This window comes from Theobroma umbraticum, unplaced genomic scaffold (assembly GCF_002168275.2).
Source record: "Theobroma umbraticum cultivar Fairchild unplaced genomic scaffold, ASM216827v3 scaffold_4.1, whole genome shotgun sequence".
Classification (NCBI taxonomy): Eukaryota; Viridiplantae; Streptophyta; class Magnoliopsida; order Malvales; family Malvaceae; genus Theobroma; species Theobroma umbraticum.
This window is the reverse complement of record NW_018397258.1, coordinates 5,075,707-5,092,225: the sequence shown is the minus strand read 5'-3', so window position 1 is coordinate 5,092,225 and position 16,519 is coordinate 5,075,707. Positions and strand designations below refer to the sequence as shown.

The window sequence follows — 16,519 nt, the reverse complement described above, 5'->3', positions numbered from 1 at the left end:
ATCACTGACTTTACATGCTAACTCTTGACCATGAATACCCCTTAACCATTTTTTTTTTGTAAACTAGAAAATAATGAATTTTTAAATGGGCCCCTGCATAGACTCCATGGGCTCTAAATCTATGTGAAGGACGGATGAGTGATGACAGAACTGAAGATTTGGGCCCAGCGGCCCAAATTAGTTTTTTTCATTTGGAGAAAAAAAATTCGATCTTTTTTTTTTCAACAGGGATCAAGCATTAGGGAGGGGGACATAAACTTTACTTTCAATATTATATAAGATATTTCATGAAGAAATCCTAAAGGAAGTACTACTTCCTTTGCATAAAGTCTATAAAAACATGAACTAAATACTTTAACTTGCTTATAAGAAACAAAATAAATAAAGAGTACCACTCATTTACATATGTTTAAATCTAACTTAAGGTAAATTAATTCTAACTTTAAGATATCATTCAGCTCATTTTCGGCGTTAAACAAAACCTTAAGTTTTTGATGTGAATAGGTTGGTTGGAAAGGAAACCTATAACTTGGTTGCCCTCACAATGGATATGAGTGATTCGGTAAGTACAACGATGTAAGCATTTTCAAATGGAAGCTAAAATATACCATAATTAATGGACATAATTCCATCTTTAAGTAATTGCTTTACTACATCATGTCTTAAACGAATGTGTCTATTCTTACCATTAAAAGTTTTATTCTTTGCAATGGCTATTGCCACTTGGCAATCACAATGCATAAACACAAAAGATATTGGTTTCATTCCCAATGGAATATCAACTAAGAGGTCTCTTAACCACTCCGTCTTATTACCAGCCAACTCTAAAGCTACAAATTCTAACTCTATTGTAGATTTAGTAATTATTATTTGTTTGGCTAATTTTCAATCTATAACAACCCCACCAAGGATGAATATATAATCACTTGTGGATTTTATCTCATCTGAGCTTGAGATCCAATTAGCATCACTGTACCCTTCTAATACAGTGAAAAATTCATTATATAAACTACCATAGTTTATGGAACTTTCCAAGTATTTCATTACTCTGCTCAAGGTAGTCCAATGATCTTAATTGGGATTTTGTGTATATCTGTTCAGTCTACACATAACATAAGCTATATCAGGTTGAGTCTAACTCATCAAATGCATCAAACTTCAAATAATTTGAGCATACTCAGAATGCACCACACTATCACCTTTATTTTTCTTTAATTGGATATTACTATCATAAGGAGTACTCACAAGTATGACACCAAAATATCCAAACTTTTAAGTAGTTTCTCAACATAATGTTCTTGTGTTTGCATTAAGCCACTACCACATCTTATCATTTCAATACCTAAAACAACATTAGCTTTTCCCAAATCTTTTATATCAAATTTAGAAGCTAAGAAACATTTTATTTTATGGACCACATCAATACATGTATCAAAAATAAGCATATCATCAACATATAAGCTAATAATCACACATTCACGATCAATAATTTTTATGTATTTATCAAATACAACAATAAAAAATTTATTACTAACAAGAACTTAATCAAATTTCTCATGTCATTGTTTTGGTGCTTGTTTCAAGTCATATAAAAATTTAGTCAATTTACAAACTTTGTTTTCTTGATCAGAAAGAACACATCCTTCGAGTTGTGCTATATACATTTTTTCTTCTAAATCACCATTTAGAAAAGTAGTTTTAACATCCATTTGATAAACGACAAGTTTATAAATTGAAGCTAAGGCAAATAAAAAACGAATAAATGAAATTCTTGTTATTGGAGCAAAAGTATCAAAATAGTCTATTTTATTTTAAAGTAAAACCCTTAGAAACTAATCTAGCTTTGTATTTATCAATAGAACCATTAGGATTAAATATTTTTTAAAAAAATCCATTTGCAACCAATTAGTTTGGCTTTAGGTAGTAAATCAACTTATTCTCAAGTTTGATTTTGTAAAATCAAATTAATCTCATTTTGTATAGCTTCTTTTGAAAATAGACTTTATTTAGAAGAAATTACATCAATATAAGTTAAAATATCATTATCTACAAGATACATACAAAAATCATTACAAAAAAAAATTACTTTCCTTGGTCTTTTACTTCTTCTTAAATCATCATTTTGTATTTCAAAATCATTTTTACTAAAAAGTGTATAAGAAATTGTATAAGTTCTTAATGAAAAAATATGCTCACAAAATTTAGCATTTTGTGTTTCAACAATTGTATTATTATCAAGAACATCACTTTTTAATATAATAAATCAATATGTAAACACTATGTTCAGTATAATCAATAAACATGCAATCAGATATTTTAGAGCCAAATTTTCTCTTCTCAAAATTAGGAAGTATTACTTTAGCACGACACTTACACACTTTCAAATATTTTAAGTTAGGAAAATAGCCTTTCCATAATTCATAAGGTGTCCTACAAGTTTTCTTATAAGAAATTCTATGTTTAAATATGACATGTAGATAATAAAGCTTTACTCCACAAAGTTTCATGTACATTAAAACTAACAAGCATAGAGTTCATCATTTCTTTTAATATTCTATTTTTCTTTCAATTACATCATTTGATTTAAGAGAATATGGAGGAGTAATTTCATGATTTATTCTTTCCTTTTCACAAATATTATTAATCAGTATATATTCTCCCCTTTATTGGATCTAACTCTTTTTTTTTATTTTATTCAATTCATTTTCTACCTCGACATTATACTTAAGAAACATGTCAAAAGCTTCATCTTTATGCCTATATAATAAACTTTAGTAAATGTAGAGTAGTCATCAATAAATGTAACATAATATTACTTACCACATCTAGTCATAGTTTGTTTCAAATCTCCAAAATCAATATAAATTAAACTTAACAATTCAAATTATCTATTTACTGAAATATAAGTTTTTTGATTGATTTTGTTTCAGTGCATATTTCACATTTACTAAAGCATTCATTTTTAATTGTAAAAATTGAACCTAGTGATTGCATTTTCTTAATATAGGGAGCGTTAACATGTCCTAATCTACCATGTCATAAATCTGTTAAGTCAATTATATAAGCAAAGAACTAATAGTTTCATTCATAACATTTTCATTGTTAAATACAAAAGGTTCCTTGCATACAATATCCCTTACCCATAAATACATTACTTTTTGTTATTACGATCTTGTTAGATTCAAATGACACTTTTACCCTAACCTTGCCAAATAAGATCACAAAAACCAAGTTTACCCTTATATCAGGAAATGTAAAATATCATTCAAAACTAGGGTCTTACAAGATATGAGCTTGAGAAAGACTTTTCCTTTACCAAGAATTTCAGCAGTTTAGGAATCATCAAGATATAATATCTCTTCTCTTTCTCCTACTGGGTATATGAGGTAAAAGCATTTATGTTTGCACAAATATACCTGGTAGACCTGAGTCTACCACCGATTCTTTCACATTGGCCACCATATTGGCTTAAGAACTGACTATAACAATTATATCATTGGATTCTTTTACTTTGACCGAGTTCACTGTTAGATTAACAAGTTTGTCCCATTTGTTCTCTTTTCGCATTATGTTGCATGATGTCCTAACTTTCCACAAATAAAACAACTACCCTTCTTTTTGAAGGCGGGATAAGGAGCTTAAGGTTTATAATCAAGTTTATGAGTGTACTTTTGTTGACAATGCTAGGTTTTGCCTTCTACCAGATTGGTTTTAGTTGCAACTTCCTTAGTTTTGGAGGCCTTAGTCTCCCTCTAGATTGTGTCTTCAATGATAATATGCACAATCAAATCTACAAGTAATAATTGCTTTTCATTATGCTTCAATTGTTGCTTGTAGCCATTTCAAAATTCTAGCAGCTTCTCAATTAGCAATCTAGCAATGAACTCTTCTTGGAAGTTGATTTTTTTAGCCTTCAAATCATCCACCAACTTGTAGTATTCATTTATTTGACTCTTGATGTGCTTGTCATCTATCATCTTCTAGTGATAAAAGTTACCAATCACGAACTTCTATTTTTCAACATCTTTAATAGTGTATTTAGTAATCATTGACTCCCATATTTGCTTTGCTTCTTTATAGGAACTGTATACATCAAACAGCTTATTAGAAAGCATGCTAATGATTGCATGCCTACATAACTTATTCACGTGCATCCACGGTTTTAGCATCTTGACACCATCTAGCTTGGAATCAATTAATGCAAAAATCACCCCATGAACATCAAGGTTAAAAAAATCTTTTCTTGCCATCTTTTGAAGTTTTTGCCATAAAAAACTTCAATTTTGAAAATATTTGGAAATGGTTTGGCATATGAAACCAAAAGCATAAAAGGAATAGTTAAATGAGTTTAAGTCATAGTGGAACCATTGACAGTGGTGGTGGCAATAGGGACAGAAGTGGCAATAGGAACAATGGTGGCAGCATTATCAACGTGAGAATCCATTATCTTTAAGATTATTAGAAAATTTGAGAAATAAATGAAAAAATAATAAAGCAAGTGAAAATAGTAAAAAGTTTGAGCTGTGGTATCACTAGCTTTACGGATAATTTTCGTCCTTTCGAAGTACAAAACTCAATGCAAAAGGACTGTAGCAGTATGTTTTAGTATTCAATAGATCTTTTTTATAGTTTGCAAAAACTAGTAAGAGATAGCAAAAACAGTAGAAAGATTTTTCTAGAGAAAACAAAAAAAAAACTAGTGGGAAAAGAAGGAAAACTAAGAAAATATGTAGAAAATAGAGAAAAAATATGCAAAAAATCTTTAGAGGAGATGAGAGGCTTGGTGTGTGTTGTGATTAAGGTAAGGAGGTTGTATTTATAAGCATAAAATGAAGTGAACGTTGTATCAAATCAGAAGAATAAGGTGAACATTGCACCAAATCAGGGGAATTGAGAAAAAACCCAATCAGCATGTAGGTAGACGTTGCACAAAATCAAGAAAGTTGAGAAGACATAGTTAGCATGGTAGAGTTAAAAAAACTTAATCAACATAGTCGAGTTTGAGTCTAATTCAATCAGAAGCTTAGAAAAGAAATAAAGCCAAGATACAAAAAGCTCTCTGTTGAGAAAAAACCCAATCAGCAATTAGGTAGACATTACACAAAATCAAGAAAGTTAAGAAAACTTAGTCAGCAAGATAGAGTTAAGAAAACTTAGTAAGCATAGTAGAGTTTGAGTCTAATTCAATCAAAAGTTGAGAAAAAAATAAAATCAAGATACAAAAAGCTCTTTGGGGCCTAGATCACGTGTATATTCGCATGAGAGAAATTTAAATTTTCTCAAGACTTTGGGGCCTAGAACCGTTGTTGGTTTATATAGATAATTTTGAAAGACAGGGAATATGGAGGTATAGACAATCTAAAAGTTATGGGTATGTGAGGAACCGTTGTTGGCTTATATAGAGTGTGGCATTAACTAAAAGTAACTGAATCTGACATAGTTGAAGCAGAAACGAGGTTCAACAACCAGCAGCACAATCCATTGAAGAATAACAATTTTAAATTCAGTTCCCAAGCATATTTACACATTGTGGGCCTCAATTTCTCTTAAGTCTTGTGTTGTTTATCCTAGGTTTGATTTCCATTATAGCATTTAATAGCATATCGATTCAATATTTTCTTGACTTTTTCACTAAATAGGCTCTAGTTTGAAACTTCCAACATAAATTCCATTCAAATTTTATCCCTGACAAAAGTCCGTTACGCCATATCTTTTGTCGCTCACTGCATTTTTTTTTTGTTCTTATACCGTTGTCTCCCTCTTTGGCTTTCTCTCCTTCCACCACTCTCAGTCTCGAGCTGCAGGCGTAATCAAAATAGGATCAATATTGAGACCTATCAATCGAAAATGAAAAGGAAAAAGTTTGGCTAATCTGGGTCTTGACAACGTGTTTAGTCAGTTGGACAGAGAAGGGAACAGGTCAAAAAACAAATGAGGGAAAAATTAGGGAAGGAACATGTGAAAGAATGGAGACTAAATGGGCTTGACAAGATTTCAAACCTTCCATCGATCATAAATGGGAGAAAAATGTAGTATATAAAAAAGGCATAACGAGAAAATAAATCTTCAAAGTATGAGAAAATTTTAAAATTTTATTTTTTTTATTTATGTCAATTGAACTTTTGATTTATTATTTGATGTCAAATAAAATCAGTTTTAATAAAAACAATGTTGACTTGACTTAGGACATGATTTATATTAACTATTTATACATTTTTCATTCAAATTAGATTCATTTTATATCAAATGAGAAGTTGAGGGTACAAAAAAATAAGTAAAAATTTTACCATAATTCCAAGACTTATCTTGTCATTATGCGTATGAAAAAACACATACACAAATTGAACTAAAATCACTCAAAGGTTATTTTACGATCGATAATTTTCTTTGCTTTGATTTTCTGCTCATTCTCGTATCCTATTTATCACTCTTTTTCCAGTATTCTTACTAGTTACCATCAATTTGGGCAACTATCTTCATGAGAAACAAAATCACCATAATGAAAGAAGCGTTCATGAATTGTTGTAACATTGACTTTGAAGTGTTTAGTTAGAATATATAGTTATCTTTTGGCCTTTAGACCCGGATCAACGCCTGCCTGGCCAGTGAGACCCGCGTGACCAGGAGGGTTAGGCAACAAAGATTTGGAGTCCCATTCTCCGTATGCCATTCATCTACGATAAGAAATACTTTTGAATTGAGACTAATATTGTATATATTACAAGACTTTACTTTTGACAAACTTATAGAAATGAACATAAAAAACTATACCAATTGATTTTATAAGTTCATACCACGCGTTACAAGCAGATCATTCCCACCAGGATACATCATAACATTGCACTAGCGGGCTTCTTATTCTCAAGCCAAGCTTAACTCTGCAAACCAAAATGTTGCCCAGAAAACAAAAAAAACGAAAGATGGAAAAAAGCCACTCGATCTTGTTTAATGCAGTATACAATCACACGCAACATTGCTTAAGCGTAGACATTGGGATTGGCCAAGAGGTATGCCTCCACGACTTTGTACATTCCGACGGCCTGCTCTTTGCCAGCCTTGATTTCCTCTTCCTTGAGAACAAAGTCACCTTTAGTGTGGTAGTGGCTAGTCATCTTGCAAACGCAGCCTGCTCCTGAGGCCTCGAACTTCAACTCGTACGAGATTGATTCAAGCTTGTCACCAATTACATCACCCTCAATTGTAGTATACTTGCAGACACAGTTGTCTACATCAAGGGCATCGATTCTATTCTTCAAATACTTGAAGTGACTTCCTGAGAAAATATAATCGTAAAATGTTACTTTCCTGTTAAGTCATTTTTTATATTGAATATAATTATAAAATAAAGTATATTCCATCTATATTTTATATGATTTCAATTTTTTTCCTTAAAGAATTTTATAGATAAATCATAGGAGACTATTTCATGGTATTAAGATAACAAACCTTCAGGGAAGTTGGTTTGCTTGATGCTTCCAACACCGCCATCTCCATGAATCAACTCCACGTTCTTGATGGATTTGGGCATGAGCTTGGGGATAAGGTTGTCGGAATCAAGGATCAAGGCCTTGAACATCCTGGCTGGGGCAACAGAGCAGGTGAACTCTTGGGTATATGTGGTGACACCCATGTTTGCTCGCTTAGAAAAAATCGTTTTGAAGACAAGGAAGAATATGGAGAGATGTAAACTATCTATTAAATTCACTACTCCGAGCTGTGGGTAGATGAGAAGAGTTTATTCCCTTATATAGAGTGGAGCATTAAGAGCAATCATAACTCTGAAGATTATGGCGGTCAAAGGTCAAAACTTAAATTTCAATATTTAGCAGCGTATCCATTGAAGAATAGCATCAGCCTTCTAGATGAAAGTACCTTTTCGAGTTCAGACTCGGTGCATTTTCCACATTGTGGGGCTCAAATACTCTTTCCTAGCTTTGATCAAAAGCATATTCATATGTTTCTAGCCTAATGCGTGTAAACTGGGCTCATTATTGCGTGACGATGCGCTTCCATTTCATACTCACTGGTACAGTTTCATTCCTCTTCTAGATGGCATTTTTTTAATGTTCGTTTACTCGAGCACCCTTTGGTACTGCGGGGATTTGGTTCGGTGCAGCAGCGACCTGAACCATTCTCACTGCACTGCACCCCTGGCGGGCCGGTACCCAATCGCACTCCCTCTTCCCATTTTAACCCCCCCTTTTCTAGTTTTTTGGCCACACCGTCTCCCTTGTTGGCGTCTTTTCCTGTTACTGTTTTTCTCCTTTGTGTGTCTGTTTGTGTGTGTGTATTTTTTTTTTAATTTTATTAGTTTATTTTCCATTTTTTTATTTAAGGGTTTTTACTCTCCTGTTTTTCCTTTTTTCTTTGTTAGTTTATTTTTCAATTTTTTGTTTAAATGTTTTCAATTATTTATTTATTCAATGAAATAAATAAATAAGTAAATAGTTAAAATATTTGAATAAATGCACAAATAAAGAGTTAATTAAATAAGCTAATAAATTACTAATAAGTTAAAAAAAAGTAATTATATCCATAATTACTTCATTCAAATAAGTAAAATATAAATAATTAATTATTATTTTGTTCACTGTAAATATGTATAAATATATTACTATTATTATTAATTTTTAGAAGTAACTATTATTTGATATAAAAGTATTTTTTATTGGTTTTCGTTGATTTTATTAATGTTTATAAACATTAACTATGTCATAAAATAGCATAATATACCAAAATTTGATGTAATGTCCTTAATGGTTTTTATTTTTTTACCATACCTCACCTCACTGTTACCGTTAGTTTTACCAAACACATGTTTTTGCAACTAATTTTAATCTCACTGTTTACAATTCTAACCTCATCAGGACAGCGAACCATCTCCTCCAAACCAATTTAACCGTTATACCAAATTGACCCTAGACCAAAAAATTTCAAAGTTATATGACCCAACTTGGGCCGTGATCAACAAAAACTGCATCTCGAGCCCACTCTTGCAATAATGATCCATTCCTTTAATTTATTCTTTAATAGATTCATTTATATTATTCCTTTTCTTTAGGGACATATACATATTCTTATTAAAGTATTGGACGGTATTACTTGTGATTTTATGTGCATATACGTAACTGTCATGTATAAAAGTTGAACTTTAGTGCTATTTTTTTTTTCTTTTAAAAAAAGAACTTTAGTAGTAGCATGTAACCAAAAAAAAAATTGAACTTTAATTATAAGTTTGTTCATTCAATTACCATCTCATTGTTTAATAGAATGTCAATGTGCAAGCACTTTTTCAAAAGAAAAATTGACTCATATATATATATATATATTTCAGTCTTAATTACTTCTCTATGTTATATATACATATAGTTGACTTAAATTTAAAAATACAGTACTAGCTACCTCTTTCCGTGAAACAATTCATTAGATCTGTAAATAAATTTAGAGGGTCTAAGACAAGAGGTACACTTCAATCACCAAAAAATTGAAGAGAAACAAAAAAAACAAGGAAAAGACTGACATGCTTTCATTTTTATGATTGGCTTTGCCAAGCGAGAAGCAATTCTCTGATCATGGGCAGTTGAACTATATATAATTTATCCAATGGATACTCTCTCATCTTACATTAATTAGCGATAATATTATTCATCAGTTGAAAGTCCTAATGCTATTTCTTTGATTCCATCCCATAGCTCATGGTCACATATAGCCGCGCGCAATGCCAACAGTTTCGTGATAGTAGCTTATATTTCGTCGTCTAAATTGAAGTGGCTTTCGCTTTTCCTTGAAAAGTGATCAGCTCTTGAGGTTGAAGGCTTGGTATCTGCGGTCCCTACGAACAAGGAAGATTGAAAATGGAAAAAGCAAACTGACGGGGTAATTCACAAATACAATATCCCTATTTTCTTTTATTCGTAGCAATTTGTTTGGTTAGAAATCTAATAGAAAACAGTTACAGGCTGCCAGCAGGAGCAGGAACCCAGATCCATATGTAATTTTCCATAGCGAAAAGGATCAAAAACTAGATTTAGACAGGAGGGTGAGAACCAGCTAGAGCCTAACTACCTAAGCTCTGCACTCTTGACCATTTGTTGCGTTTTCTAGAGGCTACCTAGCTATATTATTTGGAGGATATACGTCCCCCCCTTATAAGCGAGGCCCTAAAAGCGTCATAAAATTGACAGAAATCCTGTGGTAGTCAGTAATCTGCAAGATTTCGTATTGGCAGAAATCTTCTAGCGAGAATGAATGTGAGCATAGGCTTGTATGATTTGCACATGGGTTTGTTGCAAGAGACACAGTGACCTGTTATATTTATCGAAAGGAAGAAAAAGGAAAGGTGTTCCTCTTACGTCTACGTCTACTCTTTCTTGGCGATTTTCATCTCTGAGGCGCAAGTGCAACCATTTCCATTGAACAGTACTACTTCATTCACTTCAAGCAATCATCAGAAGTAGCTTCAAGAGATTGAATGGATCGAATTGCTCTAGGAATCTAGTGAAAATGGCAAATGTTTGGCCAACTATATATATATCGCTATCATGTATATAGCTGCCACAGTATTACACATAGAAGAAGAGGACTTTTAGACAACGTTGATTTGGATGGTTAATGGAGGTTTCAGTGACTCCAGTACCCTCCATCACTACTAGAAGAATATATATGCAATTGAACGGTTCATTTATTTGCATAACTAACCCCCTAGCAGAAAAGAAGAATATCGTCGTCCTTGACACTGCTATAAATATCAAAGAACCCGAATCATAAAGCTCATGTGGAGATGTAAAATAATCCAATTCACAGCTGATCCTCTTAATCCAGCGTCATACAAAAATTGTACATCAACTTAATGATTATGGTAATGATAATATACTTTTCTACATAAAAACCCAAATGCCGATGGTTTCTTCACTTTCTTGCTTTCGCCCACCCTACAAATCATGCCCCAAGATCGACATTTTGGAGTGGAAATGTTAAAATTAAATAAAAATTATGAAGGGCATATTGAACACCTTTTTGGCAGTGCACCCTTCCACCTTCATTTTCCAATCAAAAGTAGAGGTGGGAAAACAAATGTGCCTAGCTAGCTAGCGAGTTGCAACCTTTGAGACCATGAACAAATTAAAATCACATAAACCATCATGCATCAGCGAAACGTGCTCTATTTCTAGCAGTTTGAGAAGAATCCCAATCAAATCCAAATTTGCGTCTTTCATCTTCTGCCATCATATCCATTAACGATCCGCGAAGATCCTCCAAACTGTTTCCTTCCTGAAAAAACAAAACCCTAGAATATTTCAGTTTGCCATCAACGTTTATTGACGAATCATCTTGGAGTTTATACAAAGATGAAATCGTTGCAGTGCTCCATAGACATGTTGAAAATAACTAGGGTATCGTTAATTTAGAATATGGTACTACTTGGAGAATTAACATGATCAGAAAGAAAGAGTACCTGTGACTTCACATTTTGCATAATCAAAACCATTTCTTGCATGAAATTGAGAAAGCCCTGTTCCCAGAACTCCACAATTCAGTATGTAATAATATACTAACATGGAAATTCTAATTAAGCACAAAGAGAAGGAAACAGAAAAGGAAAATGCAAAGGGGAGTTGGGTGGAAGCTGATATTTACACTGAACTTCGAAGAAATTAAATTGACAAAGACTCACTTCATCATCATCGTCTGCAAGTAGACCCAACAATCCAGCGTCATAAATCCTCCTCTTTCCTTTATCTGACAAAACTGCATCAATAAACAGCTCATTTATCAGAAATTCTGATAACATATATATAGTCAATCTATTTAAACGAATATAAAAAATTAAAAAGAAACATAAATGTTCACCTGAATAAGCCTCCTGAATCTCCTGAAAACGTTTTTTAGCTTCTCCGGCTACGTTCGGATTTCTCGTCCATCTGTCAGGATGCCATTTCTTTCAAACCATGCACAAACACAGAAGAACGAGAACCCATTAGTTTACATGAAAATAGTAATACTTAATAATTAAAGAAAAAGAATTTAACGAGGACCTAGGCAACGAAATTGAAAAATAAATATAGTACCAGAGCCTGCCTTCTATAAGCATCACGGATCTCAGAAGCAGAAGCTTGTTTACAAATTCCAAGCACTGAATAATAGCAAGTTCCGGCCTTTGACATTTTCACCGCCAACAATGAAACTGTCAAAATACTGTGTTCTGAAAATGAAGTTCGATGAGAACAAATAGAAACAGGGGAACCGAAACAAAATAACGTGAGTAGTGTGGTTTCTGTTTGGTCAAGCGAAGATAGTTTATAAGACAGGCTTGTTTTGGCCTTTGGGCGGGTGAAAACTTAACGTCGTGATTATTTAATAAATATTTGCCCAGATTTATTCACATGCAAAGCATGGATTTCCACAAAAAAGAATGGAAGGTATGGAAAACAGATGGGACTTTGCAGAAAGTTCCAGAGGGTTCGGTTGAACGGGAACTGTGCTTGATATTTGGATTATAGTCCACAAATTGTGGGGATTGCTCGCCACAGCAGCAAAGGGTGCCGGGCCACGAGCTTGGCATCTCCCACCCCTGACTGAAAAAATCGGTGGTCCGTGATTGTAGATCGTTTGTGGCCTACGTTCACCTTGCAAATGCATCCAACACTACTTTATTCGAGTTTACATTTTGGTTTCTTTTTTTTTTTTCATTTTTATTTTTTGTACCCTAAACAGTTAAAATTTAATCGAAGGACAAGGTATCCCTGGATTGGACTACCTATTAAAACTTTTTTTTTTCAATTTAATGATCAGTGGAATTTTTTTTGCCCTTGTAGTAATAATTTTTTGATATCCCAATTCATGGTTGCATATACTTAATACTTTTATGAGACAAAAAGCCTCACGCTCTGCATAAAAACTATATGTTGATTTAGATATATCAAACATAACAACAGAGGTATAATGTCATTATTTGCAATAGTTACAATAGTATAAAAACACTCAAAACTAACTTTTTTTTGCATATAAACCATAAGTAGTAACGTGAAACAAATTAATGTTCAAATCATAGATATGCAAACATTCCCTTACCAACCTAATGCTAATCAGGAACTAGTGAGAGATGCAACAGTTGCCCAATTACTTGGTGTTGATCCATTCAAGATTCAAGTAGGGAACAAAAGAAAAATTGAATTCCTACAATTCAAGAGGATTAATAATTTGCACTCATACTCTTTTCATATTCTACAATACAAAGTTCAAATTGAAGGCAAAAATTTTTATTTTGATTCTTCAAATGGATGGTAGTATAATACTTTTGTTCATGAGTTAAAATATTGAAGCTTAATGGCTCACGTGTAGAAGAATCATTTGAATAATTTGTATATGTTTTTTAAAGAATTTGTTAATTATTTTCAATCTATTCATACTTTAATCAAACTTTAAAAAAAATTTAATGCATTCAATATTCAATATTTTTATTTTTTATTTAAACGTATGATACTAGATATAAAACTATATTGTATAAAATATAAACACAATATATAAGATTAATAATTTCCTCTTATATAATTAAGATTGCTTAAAAACTATATATTCAAAATAGTTTCTTTCCAACTAAATATAAAACGTAAATATATACTCAAACTAATTTCCTCTTATATAATCAAAATTAATTAAAAATGATACATTGATAAAATTTTAAGCAACAATGGAACACTACAACTTATATTTGAGAATTATATAATAATTTATTAATTTTTAAATATTAAAATCATAAAATATAAAATTCACATAATAGAAAAAAGATGAAAATGATAAATAAAAGATAGAACTCACATATGACATAAAAAGAAAAATATATATAGTTGATGGTTCATAAAAATTTTAAAAAATATATCTATGAAAACTTAGAATATATGAGTAAATAGTATAAAAAATATAAATTTTAAGAAAATAAAATAAAATTTTAAAATTGAATGGGGCATGTGAGATATTTTTGCTATTTTTTATTTGTATTAATTAGTAAATTAAAAATTATTGAAGGGACCATTTAAGAAATTATATTAAAAATTTTATATAATAAAAAAAAATTAAAAATTTTGGACCCCCTAAACTATATGAGGCTCCCACCTGGTGCTGCATACAAACAATCATACGAGATAAAATGACTTTTGGCAGACCAACCAAAAACTTGGTGGGAGCATTAATTGCTAAACTGATAGTAATAAAAAGTATAGATAAAATGACTCTTCCTGGACGAGTGATAGCATTGAAAGATCATATATAAGAACATTGACAATAGATCTAAACTTTAATAGTAATCAACCCAAATGGAATAGACTACTGCAAACACGTTTGAATCATTAGTTGCTCTAATAAATAAAGCCTAAGATTCTTAATAGCTTGAAAAGAACATTTGTTCCACCACCAATCAGCACACAAGTGTCAAAGGAACTTTTTCCAAACGAGATCAACGAAACGAGCCAAAACCAAATATGCCCTCATTATTATTTTCTTTAAATCCACATTCAAGCACAAACAAATAGACTAAAAATTATTTTACAATTTCCTCTTTTGATCCAATGAAGGGAAAAGGCAAAAATAGGATACTGGCATGGCTTCTATGGACTTATATCTGCTATTTTGATGATATCACAATGAAGGATATTAAACACATTCATTTTGAAACTGTTTAGAAGTGCACCATCACAAATATCTTTTGATTTTGAAGACTGACCTTATATAAACAATAACATAATTTCATGTTTGCTAGATGATATTTTGATTCACCTTTTGGTTTTAAATAATTATTCTTCATATTAATAATGTAAATTAATTTCATTTTATTTTCCATACGCAAGATGGTTGATTTTGAGAACACCAACTCAGACAAATAAAAAACTAAAGCATATATGCTGCTCTAGCGCATGGGCCACAAGACCACCAGGAATAAAAGAACTCCATGAATCAGCCTCCCCCCGCTCCAAGCGGACCAATCCGGCCCAACCTTTGGACACCAAGCCTTAAAATGTAGCCCTAGATGGACACAAGACTGGCAATATTGGGCCCCAGCCATAGAACTCTTCATCCAAATGTTGTATAATCTCGGGCACTAGAATTCTCCAAAGAATCGTGTAAAAGGCATAGGCCGTACAGGTGCGGTCCTTTTCAATTCGTGAACTTTGAAAAGCTCTCAAGCAAGAATTCTTGCATGTAACAAACGTGAAAATACGCTGCTTCTAGTTCCCTCTTTGTTTGCTGGCTTACCTTTCGTTCCTTTTAACTCCAAGCAATTCAATGATGTTCAAGTTTGTTAAAGATAAACATATACTGTTGTCTTTGTCTACTTTCACAAGGCTTTGTGGTTTCACCCTTTTGTCATTGATCGTCACAGGTTAGCTTTGATTACACATATATAGTGGAGGAAAATGAACAATAATAACTTCTCTCTTCTCTGAAATTTTAGATAAGTAACTTTTAATCTAAAATCAGGTTTGTTTAATTCAAAATTGAACCCTATGGAAAATGAAGAGGATCGTAAGTTCTCTAGACAAAAGCTTGACTTTGCACAACTTTTACAAGATGATGAAGCTTTTGAAAATGTGTTCTTTCCTCCAATCTCCATGGACTACAATCCCATGAATATCAATGAATACATTGATTTCAATGAACTGCATCAATTGCTAAATGAGGAAAAGAGTGCCGAGGGAGTGCAATTCGACGTGCGAAATGAAGGTGGTGTTAATAGAGGCCACGGTAGAAACAGGGTGGCGTTTCAGATAAATAATGGTGGATTAATGAATGCTAAGCTTAAGATTGAAGGAAATGTGAAGAAACAGGTTAAAAAAAAGAGCTGCATAAAGGGATCTGTAGAGGCTGCTCAAATGAGGGAGCTAACTAAGATCAGAAATAGAGAGTCTGCCTCTCGTGCATTCGCAAAAAAGAAGGTAACTTAGAGCTTGCTTTGTAATTCCTTGGCTAAAGGAGTAAAAACAACAAAAAAACAATTAATATAGCTTCCCATGAATGTTTGAGCCTTTGATTAGCTTCTTGAGTGGCAGTGTAGACTTCTAGTATTACAAAATCTGCCACATTTTACTCTTTGAAATCACCCAACATATACGTCTGGAACGAAGCAGTTTGCTTCTGCTTTATGGTCGAAATGAACTCCTCCATATATGGAAATTGAGTCGGTCTGTTTGTCATTCTGTGGAAACACATGATCATCTACATTCCCTAAAATATTCTAATTAATATTGTATACCTTCATCAGGCTTACATCCAGGAGCTAGAATTAGAGGTGCAGAAACTCAGCAAGAAGAATGCAAATCTGAAAAAGCTGCTTCTCCTGGTAATTATATTCCCTTTTCCCATTGTCCTTTCATCTACAGACTACAGGGGCTTTGTTTTAGAGGGTGACCATGCTAGAACCCTGTCACATTCACATGGGTTAGGTTAACTTGCTAGGCTTGTGACTTGTGACAGAATAGTAAAAACAAAATCATAGTCATGGCTCAGCTTATAAAATATTTTAAAG

General features: G+C 32.5%; 2 protein-coding genes across 3 annotated transcripts; both read right to left on the bottom strand.

Moving 5' to 3' along the window:
• Positions 1 to 6,675: 6,675 nt before the first annotated feature.
• Positions 6,676 to 7,743, bottom strand: LOC110414074 (pathogenesis-related protein STH-2-like). Its single transcript, XM_021425139.2, has 2 exons — positions 7,447 to 7,743; positions 6,676 to 7,273 (listed from the first exon to the last, which is right to left on the bottom strand). Exons 1-2 carry the CDS (start codon positions 7,628 to 7,630, stop codon positions 6,978 to 6,980), a joined length of 480 nt encoding a protein of 159 aa, XP_021280814.1. The 5' UTR covers positions 7,631 to 7,743; the 3' UTR covers positions 6,676 to 6,977.
• A 3,027-nt stretch (positions 7,744 to 10,770) lies between these two features.
• Positions 10,771 to 12,605, bottom strand: LOC110414236 (uncharacterized). Of its 2 annotated transcripts, none has more exons than XM_021425318.2 (5): positions 12,069 to 12,598; positions 11,851 to 11,938; positions 11,675 to 11,748; positions 11,456 to 11,512; positions 10,771 to 11,271 (listed from the first exon to the last, which is right to left on the bottom strand). In XM_021425318.2, exons 1-5 carry the CDS (start codon positions 12,162 to 12,164, stop codon positions 11,140 to 11,142), a joined length of 447 nt encoding a protein of 148 aa, XP_021280993.1. In that variant the 5' UTR covers positions 12,165 to 12,598; the 3' UTR covers positions 10,771 to 11,139. The 2 variants fall into 2 exon arrangements, with proteins under 2 accessions (XP_021280993.1, XP_021280994.1); XM_021425319.1 differs by having other exon boundaries at positions 11,193 to 11,271; positions 11,638 to 11,748; positions 12,069 to 12,605.
• Positions 12,606 to 16,519: the final 3,914 nt, after the last annotated feature.

What these genes read in the sequence shown, in the direction of transcription:
- LOC110414074 (XM_021425139.2), bottom strand. Translation starts at nt 7,630, where the DNA reads ATGGGTGTCACCACATATACCCAAGAGTTCACCTGCTCTGTTGCCCCA. An exon ending in GCAAACCAACTTCCCTGAAG is followed by an intron (nt 7,274 to 7,446) that starts GTTTGTTATCTT and finishes ATATTTTCTCAG; the next exon opens with GAAGTCACTTCAAGTATTTG.
- LOC110414236 (XM_021425318.2), bottom strand. Translation starts at nt 12,164, where the DNA reads ATGTCAAAGGCCGGAACTTGCTATTATTCAGTGCTTGGAATTTGTAAA. An exon ending in GATTCAGGAGGCTTATTCAG is followed by an intron (nt 11,749 to 11,850) that starts GTGAACATTTAT and finishes TTATTGATGCAG; the next exon opens with TTTTGTCAGATAAAGGAAAG. An exon ending in TTGCAGACGATGATGATGAA is followed by an intron (nt 11,513 to 11,674) that starts GTGAGTCTTTGT and finishes TTCTGGGAACAG; the next exon opens with GGCTTTCTCAATTTCATGCA.